Genomic DNA, 22718 nt, shown 5'->3' with positions numbered 1-22718 from the left:
CCACTTCCTAACTACTCTATGACTGAAGAAATACTTCCTAACATCCCTTTGACTCATCTGAGTCTTCAGCTTCCAATTGTGACCTTGTTTCTGTGTCCCATCTCTGGAACATCCTGTCTCTGTCCACCTTGTCTATTACATGCAGTATTTTGTATGTCGTTATCATGTCTCCCATGACCCTCCTGTCCTTCAGTGTTGTCAGACCGATTTCCCTTAACCTTTCTTCATAGGACATTCCCCTTAGCTCTGGAACTAGCCTTGTTGCAAACCTTTGCACTTTCTCTAATTTCTTGACGTGTTTGACCAGGTGTGGGTTCCAAACTGGTGCTGCGTACTCCAGTATGGGCCTGACGTACACAGTGTATAAAGTCTTGAATGATTCCTTACTGAGGTACCGGAACGCTATTCTCAGGTTCGCCAAGCGCCTACATGCCGCAGCAGTTATCTGGTTAATGTGTGCTTCTGGCGATGTAGCCCGTATTATACTCACTCATAGGTCTTTCTCCTTGAGTGAGGTTTGCAGCCTTTGGCCACCTAGCCTATACTCTGTCTGCAGTCTTCTTTGCCCTCCTCCGATCTTCATGACTTTGCATTTGGCAGGGTTAAATTCTAGGAGCCCGTTTCTGGACCACACATCCAGCCTGTCCAGGTCTCTTTGTAGACCTGTCTGGTCCGCGTCTGATTTAATTCTCCTCATTAACTTCACGTCATCTGCAAACAGGGACACTTCTGAGTCTATCCCTTCCGTCATGTCGTTCACATATACCAAGAATAGCACTGGTCCCAGGAATGACCCCTGTGGGACCCTGCTCGTCACTGGCGCCCACTGTGATACCTCATCACGGACTATGACTCGCTGTTGCCGCCCTGTTAGGTATTCTCTGATCCACTGCAGTGCCCTTCCTGTTATACGTGCCTGTTCCTCTAGCTTCTGTACTAATCTCTTGTGATGAACTGTGTCGGAGGCCTTCTTGCAGTCCAAGGAAATGCAATCAACCCACTCCTCCCTCTCATTTCTTACTTCAGTTACCTTGTCGTAAAACTCTAGTAGGTTTGTGACACAGGATTTGCCTTCCATGAATCCGTGCTGGCTGTTGTTTATAATCTTGTTCCGCTCCAGGTGCTCCACCACTCTCCTCCTGATAATCTTTTCCAAGACTTTGCATACTATACATGTCAGTGACACTGATGGGGACTACATTTGCCTTCTTCCATACTTCAGGTAGTTGCCCAGTTGTGTGTGTGTGTGTGTGTGTGTGTGTGTGTGTGTGTGTGTGTGTGTGTGTGTAGTAATGAAACCATGAAACAAGTGGTACTGAAAATTTTGTTTTGTTTTGTGGTTTCATTACTATATAAACTACTTGTGGAGACTGGTATTCAAAAAGGAGGTGGTTGAAATTAGCCTTGAGCTTACCACTACCACGGGTGTTCTCGTATCATGAACAACATCTAGCTCTGCTGGGTGCATAATCTTTGAAGGATTGCTGGTTAAGTGGTTAATTAAGGCAACGTGAAGGTTGTTCTGTCTCTTGAGGCGAGAGAATGTGTTGCAAGATCTAATGCAGTTTGGTAAATATTTATACGTGTTTGCAACACGAATAAATATTTACCTAGAGCTATCTTTCAACTCTCCCCATGGTTGTTACATGTGTATATATATGTGTATATATATATGTATATATATATAATATATGTATATATATATATATATATATATATATATATATATATATATATATATATATGTCGTGCCGAATATGTAAAACTGGTCAATTAGCAAGAACTCGTTTAAAATTAAGTCCTCTCAGAAATTTTCTCTTATACATATAAAGATATATTTTTTTCATTAATGTTAATGTAAAAATTTTTAATTTTGCACTAAAAGAATCTTAGAAAACTTACCTAACCTTATTATAACAAGAGCAATTTATTTTAGCCTAACCCAACTAAATATATTTTAGATTTGTTTACAATAATTTAATACTAAACACAGTGAAATATATTTTTTTCGTTAGGTTTAGATTGATTTTGGCGAAATTATTGCATACACAAATTTTCAATTGTCCTATATGGCAAGATGAGCGTTGCTATTTAAGCCAAGATCGCAAGTTCTGCCTATTCGGCACGACATAATATATATATATATATATATATATATATATATATATATATATATATATATATATATATATATATATATATATATATATATATATATGTCGTGCCGAATATGTAAAACTGGTCAATTAGCAAGAACTCATTTAAAATTAAGTCCTTTCTAAAATTTTCTCTTATGCGTTTAAAGATATATTTTTTTCATTAATGTTGATGTTAAAATTTATAATTTTGCACCAAAAGGAACTTAGAAAACTTACCTAACCTTATCATAACAAGAACAATTTATTTTAGCCTAACCCAACTAAATATATTTTAGATTTGTTTACAGTAATTTAATACTAAACAAACACAGTGAAATATATTTTTTTCGTTACGTTCAGAATGATTTTGGCGAAATTATTGCATACACAAATTTTCACTTGTCCTATATGGCAAGATGAGCGTCGCTATTTAAGCCAAGATGGCAAGTTCTGCCTATTCGGCACGACATATATATATATATATACATACATATATATATATATATATATATATATGTCGTGCCGAATAGGCAGAACTTGCGATCTTGGCTTAAATAGCAACGCTCATCTTGCCATATAGGACAAGTGAAAATTTGTGTATGCAATAATTTCGCCAAAATCATTCTGAACCTAACGAAAAAAATATATTTCACTGTGTTTGTTTAGTATTAAATTATTGTAAACAAATCTAAAATATATTTAGTTGGGTTAGGCTAAAATAAATTGTTCTTGTTATAATAAGGTTAGGTAAGTTTTCTAAGTTCCTTTTGGTGCAAAATTATAAATTTTTACATCAACATTAATGAAAAAATATATCTTTAAACGTATAAGATAAAATTTTAGAAAAGACTTAATTTTAAATGAGTTCTTGCTAATTGACCAGTTTTACATATTCGGCACGACATATATATATATATATATATATATATATATATATATATATATATATATATATATATATATATATATATATATATATATATTATTGTGACCACGAACGAGTGGTACTGCATCAATAACAACACTGCGACTAGTAGAGGATTCGAACCCATGTAGTTTTGCTCCTGCCTCGCGGTGAGCGAAAATCACATGACGCCTTAATCCACAGAACCACACAATCCTACAAGAACCAAGCACCCAGCCAAGCTAGGTGTGTTTTATATATATATATATATATATATATATATATATATATATATATATATATATATATATATATATATATATTATATATATATATATATATATATATATATATATATATATATATATATATATATATATATATATATATATATATATATATATATATATATATATATAGGTACCACCTCTAGAACTGTTATGGGGACCCTCATCCTCAGAGAAAAGAATAAACTTGCTTCTGGGAAAACTCAAGATTCTCCCTGAAGCTATATATATTATATATATATATATATATATATATATATATATATATATATATATATATATATATATATATATATATTATATATATATATATATAACCTACGATTTTGGCTTAAATAGCAATGTTCTTCTTCCCGAATAAGGCAAGCGAAAATTTGTGTATGTCATAATTTCGCAAAAATCATTCTGAACCTAAATAAAAAAAAATTATTTCATTGTGTGTCTATTATTGAATTGTAAACTTATCTAAAATATATTTAGTTGGATTAGGTTAAATTAAATTGCGCTTATTATAATAAGGTTAGGTAAGTTTACGAAGGTACTTTTGGCAAAAACTATTAATTAATGTTTATATTAACATATAAATGAAAAAAAAAAACAAATATATCTTTAAACGTATAAGAGAAAATTTTAGAAAGGACTTAATTTTAAATGAGTTCTTGCTAACTGACCAATTTACCTATTCGGCATGACATTTAACAAGTCGGCCGTCTCCCACCGAGGCAGGGTGACCCAAAAAGAAAGAAAATCCCCAAAAAGAAAATACTTTCATCATTCAACACTTTCACTTCACTCACACATAATCACTGTTTTTGCAGAGGTGCTCAGAACACAACAGTTTAGAAGCATATACGTATAAAGATACACAACATATCCCTCCAAACTGCTAATATCCCGAACCCCTCCTTTAAAGTGCAGGCATTGTACTTCCCATTTCCAGGACTCAAGTCCGGCTATATAAAATAACAGGTTTCCCTGAATCCCTTCACTAAATATTACCCTGCTCACACTCCAACAGATCGTCAGGTCCCAAATACCATTCGTCTCCATTCACTCCTAACGAACACGCTCCTGCACGCCTGCTGGAAGTCCAAGCCCCTCGCCCACAAAACCTCCCTTACCCCTTCCTTCCAACCTTTTCGAGGACGACCCCTACCCCGCCTTCCTTCCCCTACAGATTTATACTCTCTCCATGTCATTCTACTTTGCTCAACGAACAGATCCCATGTGGTCTGGTGTGATTCGATTCCTGCTCCAGGAAGATCTTATTCTGACTGTGAAGCCACCAGCACCCATCAGTGACTTTGTCATGAACCAAGAATTACTGTATCGAACAGCCGAGTTGGGTACTCCTAGGAGAAGAGTATACCAGTTAGTAATTCCACAGTCACTAGTGAATGTAGCCTTACAGCTAGTTCACGATGTACCAGGTGTTGCGCACCCTGGTATGGATCGTTCAGTAAAACAAGCCAGATTTAAATACTTTTGGCCTCGTATGGCAACTGATATTTCTGAGTATGTTAAGAAATGTAGTGTCTGCATGCAACATAAAGGTAATGCTAATGGTCCTAATCCAATCCAAGTGTATCCAACTACTAGCGAACCGTGGGAAAGAGTTGCGCTAGATTTGTTAACTAATTTCCAATGTTCCCTCCAGGGCAACGAACATCTATGTGTTATGGTAGACCATTTCACCAGATATTGTGAGTTAGTTCCTATTGCAGATAAGACTGCCGAGACAGTAGCTAAAGCGTTTAAAGAACGCATTATCTGCAGGCATACTACCCCTAAGTCCCTAGTAACAGATAATGGAGGTGAATTCTGTAATGAGATTCTTGAAAATTTGTGCACTTGTACAAGATCTCTAAATCCACCATTGTTCCTCATCATCCTGCCAGCAATGGGTTAGCGGAACGAACCAATAAGTACTTGATGTCTTGAGAGCCACTATCAATCCCAACAGTAAAACTTGGGATGAAGTTATACCTGATGTGCAGTGTGCTATAAATTCTGCTTACAATGTTTCCATAGGTGACACTCCACATTATGCATTGTACGGTGTAGATAAACGTTTGCCTTATGAGTTGTTATACTCTAATCCGAAACGAAATTACAACCCTGATGATTTTATAGCAACTCGTACCAGCTTAGCTCAAAGTGTTTTTAGAAGAATCCATGAAACACTTCATAAATCAACAGCAGAATTTACAAGAGTCGCAAACACTCGAGCAAAGCCATCCAAAATCAAAGTAGGTTCGAGAGTTATGCTGACTAATTTTAACAAAACGTCTGCAATGCCAAAGCTTGATCAAAAGTTTGTTGGTCCTTATCGAGTAGTTGAACATCTCACTGGTAATAAGTATAAGGTTAGAGAAATTAGTACTCGTCAGTATAAAGAATCGCATTTAGATCATATGAAGTTAGTATGTGATGATAATGATGTTCCAACCCAGACTAATGTGACAGACTCTGACAATCCTCCTGATCCTGTACTCTCTTCCTCTGATACTCAGTCAGACGATCAACCTGAATGTCGTTATTCCCTACGTACACGACAGGTATTGAGAAATCCTCAAGTATCATTTGTAACTATCAATTCAGATTTGCCTCAATACAGCATGAGTTAGCCAGTGCAACAGAGTTTGATCCTCCCAGAGATGACACCCATTCTGCATATGTCAATCTCACCCTAGCAGAGTTGGGGTTAAATGTAAATATCCTGTATAGATGAATAATTACAGTATCAGCTTATCAGTATTCAAGAATTTTTTTTTTTGTGTTCACGTTCTCTCCGAATTCTGAGAGTTAACAGTCTAGATTTGAGTGCACCGAATCTGCCTTTCTGTTAAACACTTCTTTCTTTGTATATATTCCTTCCTCAGAATCCGTAGATCACATGAATACAGATCGATCTATCAAATTTTTTTTATCACTTCTATTGTGTAATCTCAACGTTGAGTTTCATTCGATGAGTTGTGCTATATTATACCTTGTATTGCATTACAGTTTCAGTTACGTAAGCTTCCATTCCAATGTTCTACTTATGTATGTTATAATGTTCAATTGTTGTGTACTTTGACATTGTATAGAATCAGCCCAAGCCATCTCTAGTTTGTATTAGTTGTATGTCGGGACGACATACTTTAGCGTCGCCGAGCTCTCAGTAGTAGTACCAGTTCCTAGTAACCAGTGTACCAGTAGATGACTCACTACCAACCGTCTCTGCGTGAATCACTGACTGTATTCATGCTGCTGACCATAGCAGGATTTCAAACACCCCCTCACATAGGCACTGTGGGTCAGTTAGTCTTACGATAGAGAGCAGAGAGGCAGGACGGCGGTTGGCGCCTTCACACACATTCCGTTATATTATACGTACTACCAGCCTACGTGAGTATTTTTACCCTATCCACGTTTTCGAAACCCATATGACATCTCTATGTCATTCTACTTTGATTCATTCTCTCTAAATGACCAAACCACCTCAACAACCCCTCTTCAGCCCTCTGACTAATACTTTTATTAACTCCACACCTTGTCCTAATTTCCACACTCCAAATTTTCTGCATAATATTTACACCACACATTACCCTTAGACTCCAACCGCCTCCTCACTGCTGCATTCACAACCCAAGCTTCACACCCATATAAGAGTGTTGGTACTACTATACTTTCATACATTCCCTTCTTTGCCTCCATAGATAACGTTTTTTGTCTCCACATATACCTCAATGCACCACTTGCCTTTTTCCCTCATCAATTCTATGATTAACCTCATCCTTCATAAATCCATTCGCCGACACGTCAACTCCCAAGTATCTGAAAACATTCACTTCTTCGATACTCCTCCACCCCAATTTGATATCCAATTTTTCTTTATCTAGATCATTTGATACCCTCATCACCTTACTCTCTTCTATGTTCCCTTTCAACTTTCTACCTTTACACACATTCCCAAACTCATACACTAACCTTTGCAATTTTTCTTTAGAATCTCCCAGAAGCACAGTATCATCAGCAAAAAGCAACTGTGTCAATTCCCATATTGTATTTGATTCCCCATAATTTAATCCCACCCCTCCCCCAAACACCCTAGCATTTACTTCTTTTACAACCCAATCTATAAATATATTAAACAACCATGGTGACATTACACATCCCTGTCTAAGACCTACTTTTACTGGGAAGTAGTCTCCCTCTCTTCTACATACCCTAACCTGAGCCTCACTATCCTCATAAAAACTCTTTACAGCATTTAATAACTTACCACCTATTCCATATACTTGCAACATCTGCCACAGTGCTCCCCTATCCACTCTATCATATGCCTTTCCTAAATCCATAAATTCAATAAAAACTTCCCTACCTTTATCTAAATACTGTTCACATATATGCTTCAATGTAAACACTTGATCTACACATCCCCTACCCACTCTGAAACCTCCTTGCTCATCCGCAATCCTACATTCTGTCTTGCCTCTAATTCTTTCAATTATAACCCTGCCGTACACTTTTCCTGGTATACTCTGTAAACTTATTCCTCTATAATTTTTGCAATCTCTTTTGTCCCCCTTCCCTTTATATAAAGGGGCTATACATGCTCTCTGCCAATCCCTAGGTACCTTTCCCTCTTTCATACATTTATTAAACAAAAATACCAACCACTTCAACACTATATCCTCCCCTGCTTTTAACATTTTTGTCATGATCCCGTCAGTTCCAGCTGCCTTACCCACTTTCATTCTACGCAATGACTCACACACCTCCCCCACACTCACATCCTGTTCTTCTTCACTCCTAAAAGATGGTATACCTTCCTGTCCAGATGCCCGGGTGTTGCGCATGTCTTAATTTCATCTTGTCGGTATTATATACCATTCTTGTACTACTACTACTACCACCACCTCTTCCTGCCTATATATAGCCGTCCTGCTCCACTTCTGGTTAGTGTGACTTTGTAAATGGTCCAAGTCGAACCGAAACGTCGTCGTAAGCTTCTCTCTTTTATGTGTGGGTTATTTGTGTATCGTTCCAGTCACGGTATTGTGACTTTTTTCTTATTTACTGAAGAACTTGTTAATTACGATTTACCATTGCCAGTTCTTACTATCATTAAACTTATTAAATTTTGCACTGCTGATGCAAAATTTATATTAAATGATGAGTTTTATACTCAGAAGTTTGCTATGACAATGGGAAATCCTCTTTCACCTGTTCTTAGTAAATTATACATGGAATTTTTTGAAACAAGACTGCTTAACAAAATCCTTCCTAATAGAGCCAAGTGGTTTAGATATGTTGATGATATTTTTCTCTTACGCCTAAGAATGCAGATATAAACCATTTCCTTGTTAAATTAAATAGCTTAGCCCATTCTATCAACTTTACTGTTAAGTTCGAAGCAAATTACTCATCGCGTTTTCTAGATGTTTTAATAAGGGTAGCAATGATTTTAAATTTAAAATTTACAGAAAAATTACAAATAACTGTTCTTATGTACACTATTATTCTTCACATCAAGATAGGGTTAAACTGTCGGTTTTCTCATCAATGGTTTTGAGAGTTTGACGTATTTGTAGTCCAGAGTCATTGACCTCCTCATGTCTAGCATACTTCCCTTCTGCTGTGTGACACACGAGACCATGAAGTCCGAATTGATCAGCTGTCGCCCTCCCGCAAATACACTTGTGTTCGGTGAGGATGGGGGCAGCAAGACGAAGAGCAACACCAATCCGAATGGCCTGTGGGTCGAATTGAGTACCCAGGGAGGAATTGGGAGCAGCTAGAAGGAAATCTCCTGAGTGCGGTGCCTTCACCACCAGAAGACGAGTTTTGTCCTTTCCTGAAGCGTTGGTGAGCATTGTGTTGGCGATTTTTTTTTCATGATCGGTTTGTCCCAGTGGGAGGAGCTGGTCTACTGGAGGAGTCTGTAAGGGTGTCCCACCGCATCGCTGCTTCAGTAAACCTGGGGTCTTGAGCTCCTACCACGTCTCTCAAGCGTTCGGGGACAATCTTCTTGACTAATGCACTGGAAGCCAAACACGAAGACAGAAAAGCAGGAAGAGCTACATGCGTTTTACACACACACATACGTACACACACACACACACACACACACACACACACACACACACACACACATATATATATATATATATATATATATATATATAACAGGAAAACCTTTTTTAACGTAATTTAATTAAAACAACGCCTCAGTGATCCTTTACCATCAGTATCCGTGAAATATTACATAGATGTAAACAATACCATGAAACATATTTGTTACATGTTAAAGTGGTAAAGTTAAATCAGTTGCATGATGACATGATGGGTGATGATACAGAAGGTGGGGTATGATGACATGCTGCAGGTGGAGCATGCCGAAATGCGAAAGGGGTAGTATGATGACGTGATGACTCAGAAGATGGAGTATGATGACGCACAGATGGAGTATGATGATGTTGACATAGATGGGGTATGATGACTGGTGCTGTAATATAACACAATGGAAGTATACATAATATGGAAGTATGATGATACGGAAAGTGGAGTATGATGACACACTGGACCTGTAGAATAACACATGGGAGGTGGTATTAATAAGACAAACTGGAGCTGGAGGATGCTGACACACGGGAGGTGGAGTATACCGGCACACGGGAAGTGGAGTATGCTGACGATGTCGTGTAGTCAACCCATGCGCACTCTGCCAGATTAATCCCAAGGAAGACCAAACAAAGTCCTTGCAATATCCACCTGGACCCTAACATTAGCCCAGGTCCTTTGTTTGAGAACTTCAAACGCGAGGCGATGACATATTTCAACCTATCCTCAAAATACACTGTTCATTTTCAAACGAATTTATGTGCGCAAATTTCTAAACGATCTAAGCGACGGACAAAATTAAATATTTATTCTAGGTTAGTTTACCTAAATTTAATGTAAATTATCTAAAATTTATATGTAATTAAAAATCAATAATGAAAGTACATGAACGAGAGGGTAGCGTCTGGTGGCAAGAGAAATGTTATTTAATTCGTTAAAAATCGAAGCGTTCGTTTTGTACCCTGGGAGGACGGGCTATATATTTGAAAAATCGGGGAACTTGTATATACTATATTCGCAGTAAAGAAAAATTCAAGATTTTTTTTTTCAAACTCCAGCATCAGCAAAATTTTGAGCAGAGAAGGTAAGGGCTTTCATTAATAAATACTTAAAGGCGGCACACTTGTGTGTTTCCTTGTGTGTACGAGACCAACTAAAGCAGAATTGGCACAACGCTCACGTGATACGAGGCCAGCTAAAGCAGAGCTGGGATAATGTAAACTTCAAGGTCAAGCAATACGAGATCAGCTAAATCATTTGGGACAATGGGATAACATTGACCCCACACTCGCCAGAGCTGGGCAACATTCAATACACGCTCACCAGAGCTGGGACGACATACACCGCACGCTCACCATATTTGGAAACATTCACTACTCATCAGAGATGTATCAACTACACATTCACCAGAAATTGGACAACATTCACCATACACCCACAGGAAGCGGATGACAGTGAAAACACCTACCATACTCTCATACCTGCACGACTCTGAGTCAATTACAAACACCTAGTTGAAACTGTCGTAGATTCTGTATGTTAAAATGAAACCCCCAAGTGCAATATCATGAATTCATTCTACGACGACCCACCTTTTGGGGCGCGATGAAATGAACATTACACGCAAAAATTCCAATAACACCCTATAATGCAATTTCCTTAGTGGCCATATATACCTCATACATGTATGAGTATTTAATCTTCCATCCCAAGTCATGTATGTCTAAATCCATAATACTATAAAGAATAAAAAAAGGCACAATACCCTGACTAGGACAGTACACAAATAACCCTCACATAGGAGACAAACTCAGGACAACGTTTCGGTCTCCTATGTGAGGGTTATTTGTGTATCTAGAATGTTATCAGTATTTGTCGCAATTACTTGTAGGCAGTTCAAAATTATGTTACAACTAGCTGCAATATTAAGAAATTTCAAAATCGAGAAACTGAAGATCAGATGCGGCGGATGCTGAAGAAACAAGATCACATAACAGACTGTCCATGTAACGAAAAGTAGCAAATGTACATGCCACTGTACATACATACTCATGTTTTTATATTGAAACATGCTAGATGCATAACGTGTAAATTTTGCAATAGAATAAATTTAAGGCTGATACTGTTCCACCGTTCTGCTTACATGACATCAAATTTTCTTCCCACGTCTGTATTGCATCTTTCATGCAATAATTTTTATTGTTCAATGACCATATGAATATATTTAGAATCTTGAAGGCTTTAATCAGGCCTCAAAGTTTGCATTTCCTTTGAGAAAATGGTTATCAGTCATCTTGCTTTTTGCTCTACATTTTTCTACATATTTTTAGTTAGTCAGGCGACAAAATTTTTCATGTGCATTTAGGCTACAATCTAACAGTTTATAGAGAAATCTCTGGTTCTATCATTTTAAGAGTTTTTTTTTATCTACATTTAAAGTCACTTGCCATGGCCCTGACCTCTACTAGTTTGCCAATAATGCCTCTGAATATTTGTATAATCGGCCTCGGAGGAAGTCTTAAAAAGCAATTCGTTTTGAAAAGCAACATTGAATTTTTGTCACGCTAACAATGGTAGGCCACACTTAATCTTAACTTAAATTTATACTTTTGACATTCTTACCGGTTACTCTGCAACTTAGATTTGGATCGCGATCGCTTGGAGGATTTTGAGTATCTGTAGTGATCGGGCATGGGAAGAGTTGAGGCATAGCCGTGCTCCATCTCTGCAGAGAAGGAAACAGTAAGGTATTACTACTTAGGCTTGGGAAGTGTTGAGGTACAGCTGTGCTCCATCTCTGCCGGAAACGAAATAGTAAAGGCATTAATACGTACTTAGGAATAGGAAGGGTAATGTATAGCTGTGCTCTATCTCTGTAGGATGAAAACGAGAAATAGTCTAGCCATTAATACCTGGACATAGGATTGAAGCATAGCTATACTCCACCTCTTCGTTATTCCTCTAAGAACAACACAACAGATTTAAGACTTATGTGTTGCTGTCATGAACACTTACACAAAATACCATGTATTTCCAAAATAGTTACCTTCGTGAATAACAGCGATTCAAATACACTTAAGTATTACGGCATTAGAATGTGCTCAATGGCCATTAACGTTTTAGTTCTCTGATAAAATGCTGGCACTGATGCCAAGTATGGATACGTGGATCCTACAGACACGTATTTGAGAAAACCTTGATTACAACACTAATAACACGAAGCAAATAAACTCAAATCGTCAAAAAATAGTCAACATAAGGGCGAGTTTTTTTTTTTATCAAGCTGTGTTAACTTGTTGCTAAGATTTTCCTCAGCGAATGCTTTTAGAAAAGATCCCTTTTATACGAACATAATACTGAGGTATTAGGTAGGTAGGTAGGTACGTAGACAGCAACCACCCAGGGAAGTACTACCGTCCTGCCAGATGACTGTGAAACAAAACCTGTAATTGTTTTGCATGATGGTAGGATTGCTGGTTTCTTTTTCTGTCTCATAAACACGCTAAGATAACAGGGATATCTTGCTACTCCTACTTACACTTTGGTCACACTTCACAGACACGCACATGCATATATATATATACATACATCTAGGTTTTTCTCCTTTTTCTAAATAGCTCTTGTTCTTTTTTATTTCTTCTATTGTCCATGGGGAAGTGGAAAAGAATCTTTCCTCCGTAAGCCATGCGTGTCGTATGAGGCGACTAAAATGCCGGGAGCAATGGGCTAGTAACCCCTTCTCCTGTATACAATTACTAAAAAAGAGAAGAAGAAAAACTTTATAAAACTGGGTTGCTTAAATGTGCGTGGATGTAGTGCGGATGACAAGAAACAGATGATTGCTGATGTTATGAATGAAAAGAAGTTGGATGTCCTGGCCCTAAGCGAAACAAAGCTGAAGGGGGTAGGAGAGTTTCAGTGGGGGGAAATAAATGGGATTAAATCTGGAGTATCTGAGAGAGTTAGAGCAAAGGAAGGGGTAGCAGTAATGTTAAATGATCAGTTATGGAAGGAGAAAAGAGAATATGAATGTGTAAATTCAAGAATTATGTGGATTAAAGTAAAGGTTGGATGCGAGAAGTGGGTCATAATAAGCGTGTATGCACCTGGAGAAGAGAGGAATGCAGAGGAGAGAGAGAGATTTTGGGAGATGTTAAGTGAATGTATAGGAGCCTTTGAACCAAGTGAGAGAGTAATTGTGGTAGGGGACTTGAATGCTAAAGTAGGAGAAACTTTTAGAGAGTGTGTGGTAGGTAAGTTTGGGGTGCCAGGTGTAAATGATAATGGGAGCCCTTTGATTGAACTTTGTATAGAAAGGGGTTTAGTTATAGGTAATACATATTTTAAGAAAAAGAGGATAAATAAGTATACACGATATGATGTAGGGCGAAATGACAGTAGTTTGTTGGATTATGTATTGGTAGATAAAAGACTGTTGAGTAGACTTCAGGATGTACATGTTTATAGAGGGGCCACAGATATATCAGATCACTTTCTAGTTGTAGCTACACTGAGAGTAAAAGGTAGATGGGATACAAGGAGAATAGAAGCATCAGGGAAGAGAGAGGTGAAGGTTTATAAACTAAAAGAGGAGGCAGTTAGGGTAAGATATAAACAGCTATTGGAGGATAGATGGGCTAATGAGAGCATAGGCAATGGGGTCGAAGAGGTATGGGGTAGGTTTAAAAATGTAGTGTTAGAGTGTTCAGCAGAAGTTTGTGGTTACAGGAAAGTGGGTGCAGGAGGGAAGAGGAGCGATTGGTGGAATGATGATGTAAAGAGAGTAGTAAGGGAGAAAAAGTTAGCATATGAGAAGTTTTTACAAAGTAGAAGTGATGCAAGGAGGGAAGAGTATATGGAGAAAAAGAGAGAAGTTAAGAGACTGGTGAAGCAATGTAAAAAGAGAGCAAATGAGAGAGTGGGTGAGATGTTATCAACAAATTTTGTTGAAAATAAGAAAAAGTTTTGGAGTGAGATTAACAAGTTAAGAAAGCCTAGAGAACAAATGGATTTGTCAGTTAAAAATAGGAGAGGAGAGTTATTAAATGGAGAGTTAGAGGTATTGGGAAGATGGAAGGAATATTTTGAGGAATTGTTAAATGTTGATGAAGATAGGGAAGCTGTGATTTCGTGTATAGGGCAAGGAGGAATAACATCTTGTAGGAGTGAGGAAGAGCCAGTTGTGAGTGTGGGGGAAGTTCGTGAGGCAGTAGGTAAAATGAAAGGGGGTAAGGCAGCCGGGATTGATGGGATAAAGATAGAAATGTTAAAAGCAGGTGGGGATATAGTTTTGGAGTGGTTGGTGCAATTATTTAATAAATGTATGGAAGAGGGTAAGGTACCTAGGGATTGGCAGAGAGCATGCATAGTTCCTTTGTATAAAGGCAAAGGGGATAAAAGAGAGTGCAAAAATTATAGGGGGATAAGTCTGTTGAGTGTACCTGGTAAAGTGTATGGTAGAGTTATAATTGAAAGAATTAAGAGTAAGACGGAGAATAGGATAGCAGATGAACAAGGAGGCTTTAGGAAAGGTAGGGGGTGTGTGGACCAGGTGTTTACAGTGAAACATATAAGTGAACAGTATTTAGATAAGGCTAAAGAGGTCTTTGTGGCATTTATGGATTTGGAAAAGGCGTATGACAGGGTGGATAGGGGGGCAATGTGGCAGATGTTGCAAGTGTATGGTGTAGGAGGTACGTTACTGAAAGCAGTGAAGAGTTTTTACGAGGATAGTGAGGCTCAAGTTAGAGTATGTAGGAAAGAGGGAAATTTTTTCCCAGTAAAAGTAGGCCTTAGACAAGGATGTGTGATGTCACCGTGGTTGTTTAATATATTTATAGATGGGGTTGTAAGAGAAGTAAATGCGAGGGTCTTGGCAAGAGGCGTGGAGTTAAAAGATAAAGAATCACACACAAAGTGGGAGTTGTCACAGCTGCTCTTTGCTGATGACACTGTGCTCTTGGGAGATTCTGAAGAGAAGTTGCAGAGATTGGTGGATGAATTTGGTAGGGTGTGCAAAAGAAGAAAATTAAAGGTGAATACAGGAAAGAGTAAGGTTATGAGGATAACAAAAAGATTAGGTGATGAAAGATTGAATATCAGATTGGAGGGAGAGAGTATGGAGGAGGTGAACGTATTCAGATATTTGGGAGTGGACGTGTCAGCGGATGGGTCTATGAAAGATGAGGTGAATCATAGAATTGATGAGGGAAAAAGAGTGAGTGGTGCACTTAGGAGTCTGTGGAGACAAAGAACTTTGTCCTTGGAGGCAAAGAGGGGAATGTATGAGAGTATAGTTTTACCAACGCTCTTATATGGGTGTGAAGCGTGGGTGATGAATGTTGCAGCGAGGAGAAGGCTGGAGGCAGTGGAGATGTCATGTCTGAGGGCAATGTGTGGTGTGAATATAATGCAGAGAATTCGTAGTTTGGAAGTTAGGAGGAGGTGCGGGATTACCAAAACTGTTGTCCAGAGGGCTGAGGAAGGGTTGTTGAGGTGGTTCGGACATGTAGAGAGAATGGAGCGAAACAGAATGACTTCAAGAGTGTATCAGTCTGTAGTGGAAGGAAGGCGGGGTAGGGGTCGGCCTAGGAAGGGTTGGAGGGAGGGGGTAAAGGAGGTTTTGTGTGCGAGGGGCTTGGACTTCCAGCAGGCATGCGTGAGCGTGTTTGATAGGAGTGAATGGAGACAAATGGTTTTTAATACTTGACGTGCTGTTGGAGTGTGAGCAAAGTAACATTTATGAAGGGATTCAGGGAAACCGGCAGGCCGGACTTGAGTCCTGGAGATGGGAAGTACAGTGCCTGCACTCTGAAGGAGGGGTGTTAATGTTGCAGTTTAAAAACTGTAGTGTAAAGCACCCTTCTGGCAAGACAGTGATGGAGTGAATGATGGTGAAAGTTTTTCTTTTTCGGGCCACCCTGCCTTGGTGGGAATCGGCCGGTGTGATAATAAAAAAAAAAAAAATACTGAGGTCATAAAAAATCTAGAAAATTTTCGTACTTCTACCAAACCTCCATCCAGGTGTGTTTAATTTGAAACATATTAATTTAATTAAATAAATTTAATTTCACTACTGTTAAAGCTTTTATAGAATCTGTTTCCGAAGCCTGCTAAAGTTTTGAGGCGGTGACCCCCGGAATCGTCTTCAGGTGAGTCAGGTAACCTAAAGTTTTTTTTTTTTTTTTTTTGGCGCCCCACTGGCTTAACTTCATCTGTAACTTCTTTTTCATCAACTTGTTCAATTTTTTTTTTTTCAGACTATTTTCGCCCTTTCAAGTGCGACGTACGTTCTGTTCATATATCCACTGGTCCTTCTGTCCTTTCATATGAAGTTCGATTTCTTTTAGTCTCTCTTCAGAGGTAATTTTTCTTAGCTTTCAGACTTCTTGCAACAGATGTATAATTACTTATTTGTTACAGGATGAAAGCTCATGAAAGCGGTCTTCCGTATATTGCTATAAATTTTTCGTACAAGTTTTAAAATTCCTGACAGTTTTGACACGCTATTTTTTATTGTAGTTCATTATACCTGACTACTGTATTTGCGAAGAAATATTTTTACAATAAATCGTCTACATAGTTTAAGGTTATGGCCTTTTGTTCTCCTTAATGATGGCACCAAAACATTTTTGTTTTACCTTCCTGGAATTCATTTTGTTGCATTTTTTTGTTTAACTTTTTCTCTTCTAAATTTTTAAAGGTGCTGACACCATACTACAGCCACACATAACAATTTTCGTCTAACATATGTTGTACAAAAACAATCGGCATCCCGCTATCCAAATATAGAAGGCTATTTTAAATGTTTTCTGTACAGTATTGCATAAGGGTTTCTCACTGTTATATTTAAATAATTTTTCTGGTGATGACTTGTTTTATATACTCATTCTAAGATGTTTACTTGCCAAATGATTATAAAATTTTATTACAAATTATGCAGAAATGAAAAATAAAAAGCCACAGTACTATAATACTGACGTCTGGAACAATTCACCAAAAGCCCGTACTGAGACGGGGAAGCTTATGACGACATTTAGTCCGTCCTGGAACATTATCAATTCACAACCATGACTCATATTTGCACTTTCACCCATTTCCGTTATAAGGCATTTATCAACATTAAATTTTACGTTCCTTTAATAATTTTATTGACTTTTTTTCTACAGTTTTATAGAGATTTTGAGTTCCTACTTTACATAAGATTGTTATATCCAGAAACTAATATAATTATTTATTACTTGTAGTTAGTCATTTACCTACACTAAGAATATCATCAGGATAAACACTGAGCCTTGTGAAGATCTCCTTAGACATTTTTTTTAACACTTCCATATTTCTTCCACATATGAAATTTCGCATTAATTCTTGTAATTCACGTTTTACAGCTATAATTTTCAAATAAACCTCTAATGGGAATCTCGATCAAAGGCATTCTTTAAAATTTAAATAAATGCAATCTGACTCTCCGTTTCATTTTTCAGTAATTCCCTTAACATTCCAAATAACTCAACAGATATATAGAATATAGTTAATCTAAAGCTGAATTATTCATTTAAAAGATATTTACCCTCAGATTCTTTCATTCACTTTAATGATTCTCAATTTCTAACTATATGTGTGAGATTGTAAAGTAGTCTAGAGCAGTCGTTCTTAGCCTCTGGCATCTTCCATCCCATCAATCGCCCCATCAAAGAGCTTGGATACCACCACAATGAATCAAAACAAGTGGCTCAGTTGATAATATCCTCGGCTCACATTGAGGGGTCGAGATCGATCCCAGAACGGGTGAAATGTCGGACATGTTCCTTACACCTGCTGCCCCTGTTCACCTAGCAGTATATACTTGGGCATTAGTTGACTATTGTGGGACGCATCCTGGAGGAGAATATTAAAGGACCCAATGGAAATGGGACCGACAATCCCCGATGACGCACACATTTTATTCAATTCACCTGGGTGTCTAACCGTCGGGTGAAAAAAAATCCTATTAAAATCTTAAATACCTACTTTAGAGATGTTATTTGTGTTTAGAAGCATTCTGTTATATCTATCACCGACTGAAAGTGTTAAAAAGTAAGAAATCGACGCAGTATACCTAGGAGCAAATTTTGTTATAACTTTAAAACACAAAAAAATAATTTCATCAGTATTGGAAACTGTAAAATACGGTTGAGTATTAATTTTAAAGCTACGGCAACTGTAAAACACAAATATGAGATAAAACAGAAAATTGTAATGGTAATATTGGGAATAAATTTTACTGCTATGACTCAACGCGGAACAAAAATCATTCTTTAGGTAGTTAAAACTGTAATAATATTGTTCACAGTAGCTTTGCTATAACTGTAAAACACAAAAATAAGAAAAGGAAAAAGTGATTGAGAGAGAGCGAATTCTTAGTAATTAATTAACATAGCTATGAAACCCGCTTCAACTACTGCGTCTAACTTGAAAGGCCCTCCCTATCCTCATTTTTAATGTTGGCATACAGCGCTGCATGACCCTTGTGGGCTTAGCGCTTGGTTTTGATTAAATAATAATGCTGAAATAATATTTGTCATATTTATTTATGTGCCAATTAATTTACTGTGCCTTATTTTTATGAAGTCGCACTTCATTCTTCCTCGTCTGGACATACTGCTTCACTTCTGACAATGTCAATTATTATGTATTTTAACTTCATCTCTAGTTATTCCAATGCGCTTGATTTAACTGTATTAGGGTGTTGGGCTCCATACTGTTCCTGTGTACATTGTTTCTGACTTGGTTACAGGCGTTAACCCTCATGTATCCTCGTTCGTGGATGGAAAAAATAATGAAGGCAAAATGAAACGGTTGAAAGAAGGCTACAAGAAGATTGGGGTGGTTGAACAGATTGTTACTGTACTTTAGCCTGAGCAAAGTTTGGAATCCCCCAGATCAAATAGGCTGAAATTATTGTGTGGGCCAGTGGGCCACTTATAGCAACAGCCTGGTTGAACAGGCACTTAAGGAAGCGTGTCCAAAGGCTGGGCTGGTAAGGTAGGAAAGTCCTCGAAATTAGTCTTGTGTACTTATTTAGGTTCAATTAATACTAGTAAATGCATTCTGAAATTTGTCATTTAATTATTCACATTCATATCGTCATTTAAAGACTACTTTCTTCGTTATTCCAAATTCAATATATCTTAACCTTCACATTTAACTTTTCTATGAGCCTCCAGCATCTCTCATTAAACAGTTTTCTCGTTTCTACTTTTTATTTTGGAGATAAATTGTTAATACCAGTGTCGTTAAAATAGTGTCTAAAAATATTTTATTTAAATCATTCCCTTGTAGTACTTCAATATATTTAACACCTTTTTCCTAATTTAGACTTATGGTATTTTTTTTCTGCTTCTTCGTGTATGACTGCATTTTCCAACTGGGTTAAAACTTCCTTTCTGGTAAAATTAAGTTCAAAATGAACAATATATTATTATATCTTCTCTTACACACGTTGTTTCTTTAACACTTTTGTTGATCATACTAATCTTGTAGTTCATGCAACTTCATTAATAAAAATTCTTACGATAATATGTATTTGTTTTATTTTATTTTTTTTCAGTTTTTAATATACTGACTTCTGTTATTAGTCTCCTTTTACCAAAACCTCTAATGTATGCATTATTAAAATGCGTTTTTATATAATTTTATCTTCTATGTATTTTATTTCTGCTACCTACAAGATTTCTAGACTGCAAAAAATGAAGCTTTTTACGTTAATTTTACCTGTACTGCTATGCCAACTCCACCGTTGATTCACCAGCCACACCATCATCATCTTGCATATTAACAGCAACAATCTTACAGTCACATCAACACCTTATATACAGCAGTCACAAACACCATAATACCTACACCAGTCACAAACACCATAATACCTACACCAGTCACAAACACCATAATACCTACACCAGTCAAACACTATAATACCTACACCAGTCACAAACACCATAATACCTACACCAGTCACAAACACCATAATACTTACACCAGTCACAAACACCATAATACCTACACCAGTCACAAACACCATAATACCTACACCAGTCACAAACACCATAATACCTACACCAGTCACAAACACCATAATACCTACACCAGTCACAAACACCATAATACCTACACCAGTCACAAACACCATAATACCTACACCAGTCACAAACACCATAATACCTACACCAGTCACAAACACCATAATACTTACACCAGTCACAAACACCATAATACCTACACCAGTCACAAACACCATAATACCTACACCAGTCACAAACACCATAATACCTACACCAGTTACAAACACCATAATACCTACACCAGTCACAAACACCATAATACCTACACCAGTCACAAACACCATAATACCTACACCAGTCACAAACACCATAATACCTACACCAGTCACAAACACCATAATACCTACACCAGTCACAAACACCATAATACTTACACCAGTCACAAACACCATAATACCTACACCAGTCACAAACACCATAATACCTACACCAGTCACAAACACCATAATACCTACACCAGTCACAAACACCATAATACCTACACCAGTCACAAACACCATAATACCTACACCAGTCACAAACACCATAATACCTACACCAGCCACAAACACCATAATACCTACACCAGTCGCAAACACCATAATATCTACACCAGTCACAACAACACCTTACATACACTAGTCTCACTAACACCATATTGGATACATCTGTCATACCAACAATACTTTACATACAACAGTCACACAAACACCATAACATATTATATACACCAGTCACACCAGTACCGTCTTGCAGTCACACTAACATTTTTCAAAAATATGTATACACTAATCACACCTGTTATTGTCACCTGCTGCTGTGATGTTTTCTCATATAGTTATCCCAAGACAATATTTGTTGTCCTTTAGAAAGTGGTTCAATATTGGTGCTACTACACTATGTTGCCTCCATTTGCAATGGCTGTTATTCCTTGATAATGTTGTCCCTAAACAATTTTTAATCCTTAAACAATATTGTTATCCTTAGACGATGTTTTGCTGTCCTTACATAATGTTTACTGTACACGATGTGTTTATTGTCTTTACACAATGTTTGTTGTCCATAGACAATATACTTACTCTTGACAATGTGTGTTGCCTTTAGACAATATTGTCCACTAACAATGTTGACCTAAGACGATATTTATTAACCAAAGACAATGTTTGTTGACCCAAGACAACACTTGCTGGCCCAGGCCAATGTTGATTTTAGATGATCTTCATCCCTAAGCAACATTTGCTACCCCTACATAATGCTTCGTTCTCAGGGAATGTTCCCCTTCCCCCCAAGACAATGTTTGTTGTTCATGAGCAATGTTTTTTTTGTCCCTAGATAATATTTATTGTTCCGGGGCATCCCCCCCCCCAGACAATGTTTATTGCCCCTTGCGGAAATAATGACCTTTAACAATGTTACTCAAGATAATGTTACATTACTGTTACTACTAGACAATGGAAGAGCCCTGTTGCCCTCGTAAATATCGTAAATAAGCGATTACGAGTTATGTACTTCTAAACCCATAATTAAAACTTCCATATTATTTTTCTTTTTTTTTTTAGTTAGAGCGGATGCCAACCACTTCTCACTTAAGTTTTCTGACATCCTGTTTTGATTCTCTTCATGCTGGGCTCTCATGTTCTTCTCATGGTCATGTTAACAAACACTTTATGTCAGTGTATTTATGCTTGACTTTGGTCGAGAACTGAACATGCCCGAGCGATTTTTTTCACTCCTTTTGTTACAAGATAAGTATGTACTGAACTGAACATGTCATGGTATAAAATCGATGTCTTTTCATCTTAACATGGTACGTGGAATTTTAGCATAATATTCTTACCCCGCTCCCGCCGTTCGATATATTCTGCAGCTTGGAGAAGCACTGCCAAGCTCATACTTGTTGTTAGAATAAATAAATCCACGTGAAAGCCGCGGACGAAACGCGGGAACGTGCACACCCTCACTCCACCGTGTCTGTAAGCCAACTACTGTCAAAATCTCGTAGCCACCTTGCTTTGAGAGGCTCTGAATGTTACGAGTGCTCCCATTGGCTGCAGCAGTTTCTATGTGAGACTGGAGACCAACAGCGAGGCAGCTTACACTGGGGCCAGGGAAGGCATCACGTGCGTTTCATGCCTGCTCCGCGCAAGGGTTGATGAGGACACGGCGCGACAAAGACATTCGTTTTCTCTGGTTTTGGCCTGAA

At 37.6% G+C, this 22718-nt stretch overlaps 1 protein-coding gene across 3 annotated transcripts in view; it reads right to left on the bottom strand.

Annotated features, from left to right (window-relative positions):
• Nucleotides 1-22510, bottom strand: part of LOC128689061 (max-interacting protein 1-like) — a 1113127-nt gene extending 1090617 nt beyond the window's left edge. For all 3 annotated transcript variants that reach the window (XM_070087111.1, XM_070087114.1, XM_070087112.1), the window contains exons 1-2: nucleotides 22353-22510; nucleotides 12060-12162 (exon numbers count right to left, since the gene is read on the bottom strand). In XM_070087111.1, coding sequence (XP_069943212.1) covers nucleotides 12060-12147 — 88 coding nt within the window. In that variant the 5' untranslated portion in view covers nucleotides 12148-12162; nucleotides 22353-22510. The remainder of the gene's footprint in view (nucleotides 1-12059; nucleotides 12163-22352) is intronic.
• Between the last annotated feature and the right edge of the window lie 208 nt (nucleotides 22511-22718).

Source organism: Cherax quadricarinatus, chromosome 21, assembly GCF_038502225.1.
Source record: "Cherax quadricarinatus isolate ZL_2023a chromosome 21, ASM3850222v1, whole genome shotgun sequence".
Lineage (NCBI taxonomy): Eukaryota > Metazoa > Arthropoda > Malacostraca > Decapoda > Parastacidae > Cherax > Cherax quadricarinatus.
Note: the sequence above shows the minus strand (reverse complement) of the source record. Positions and strands in the feature narration are given on the sequence as shown.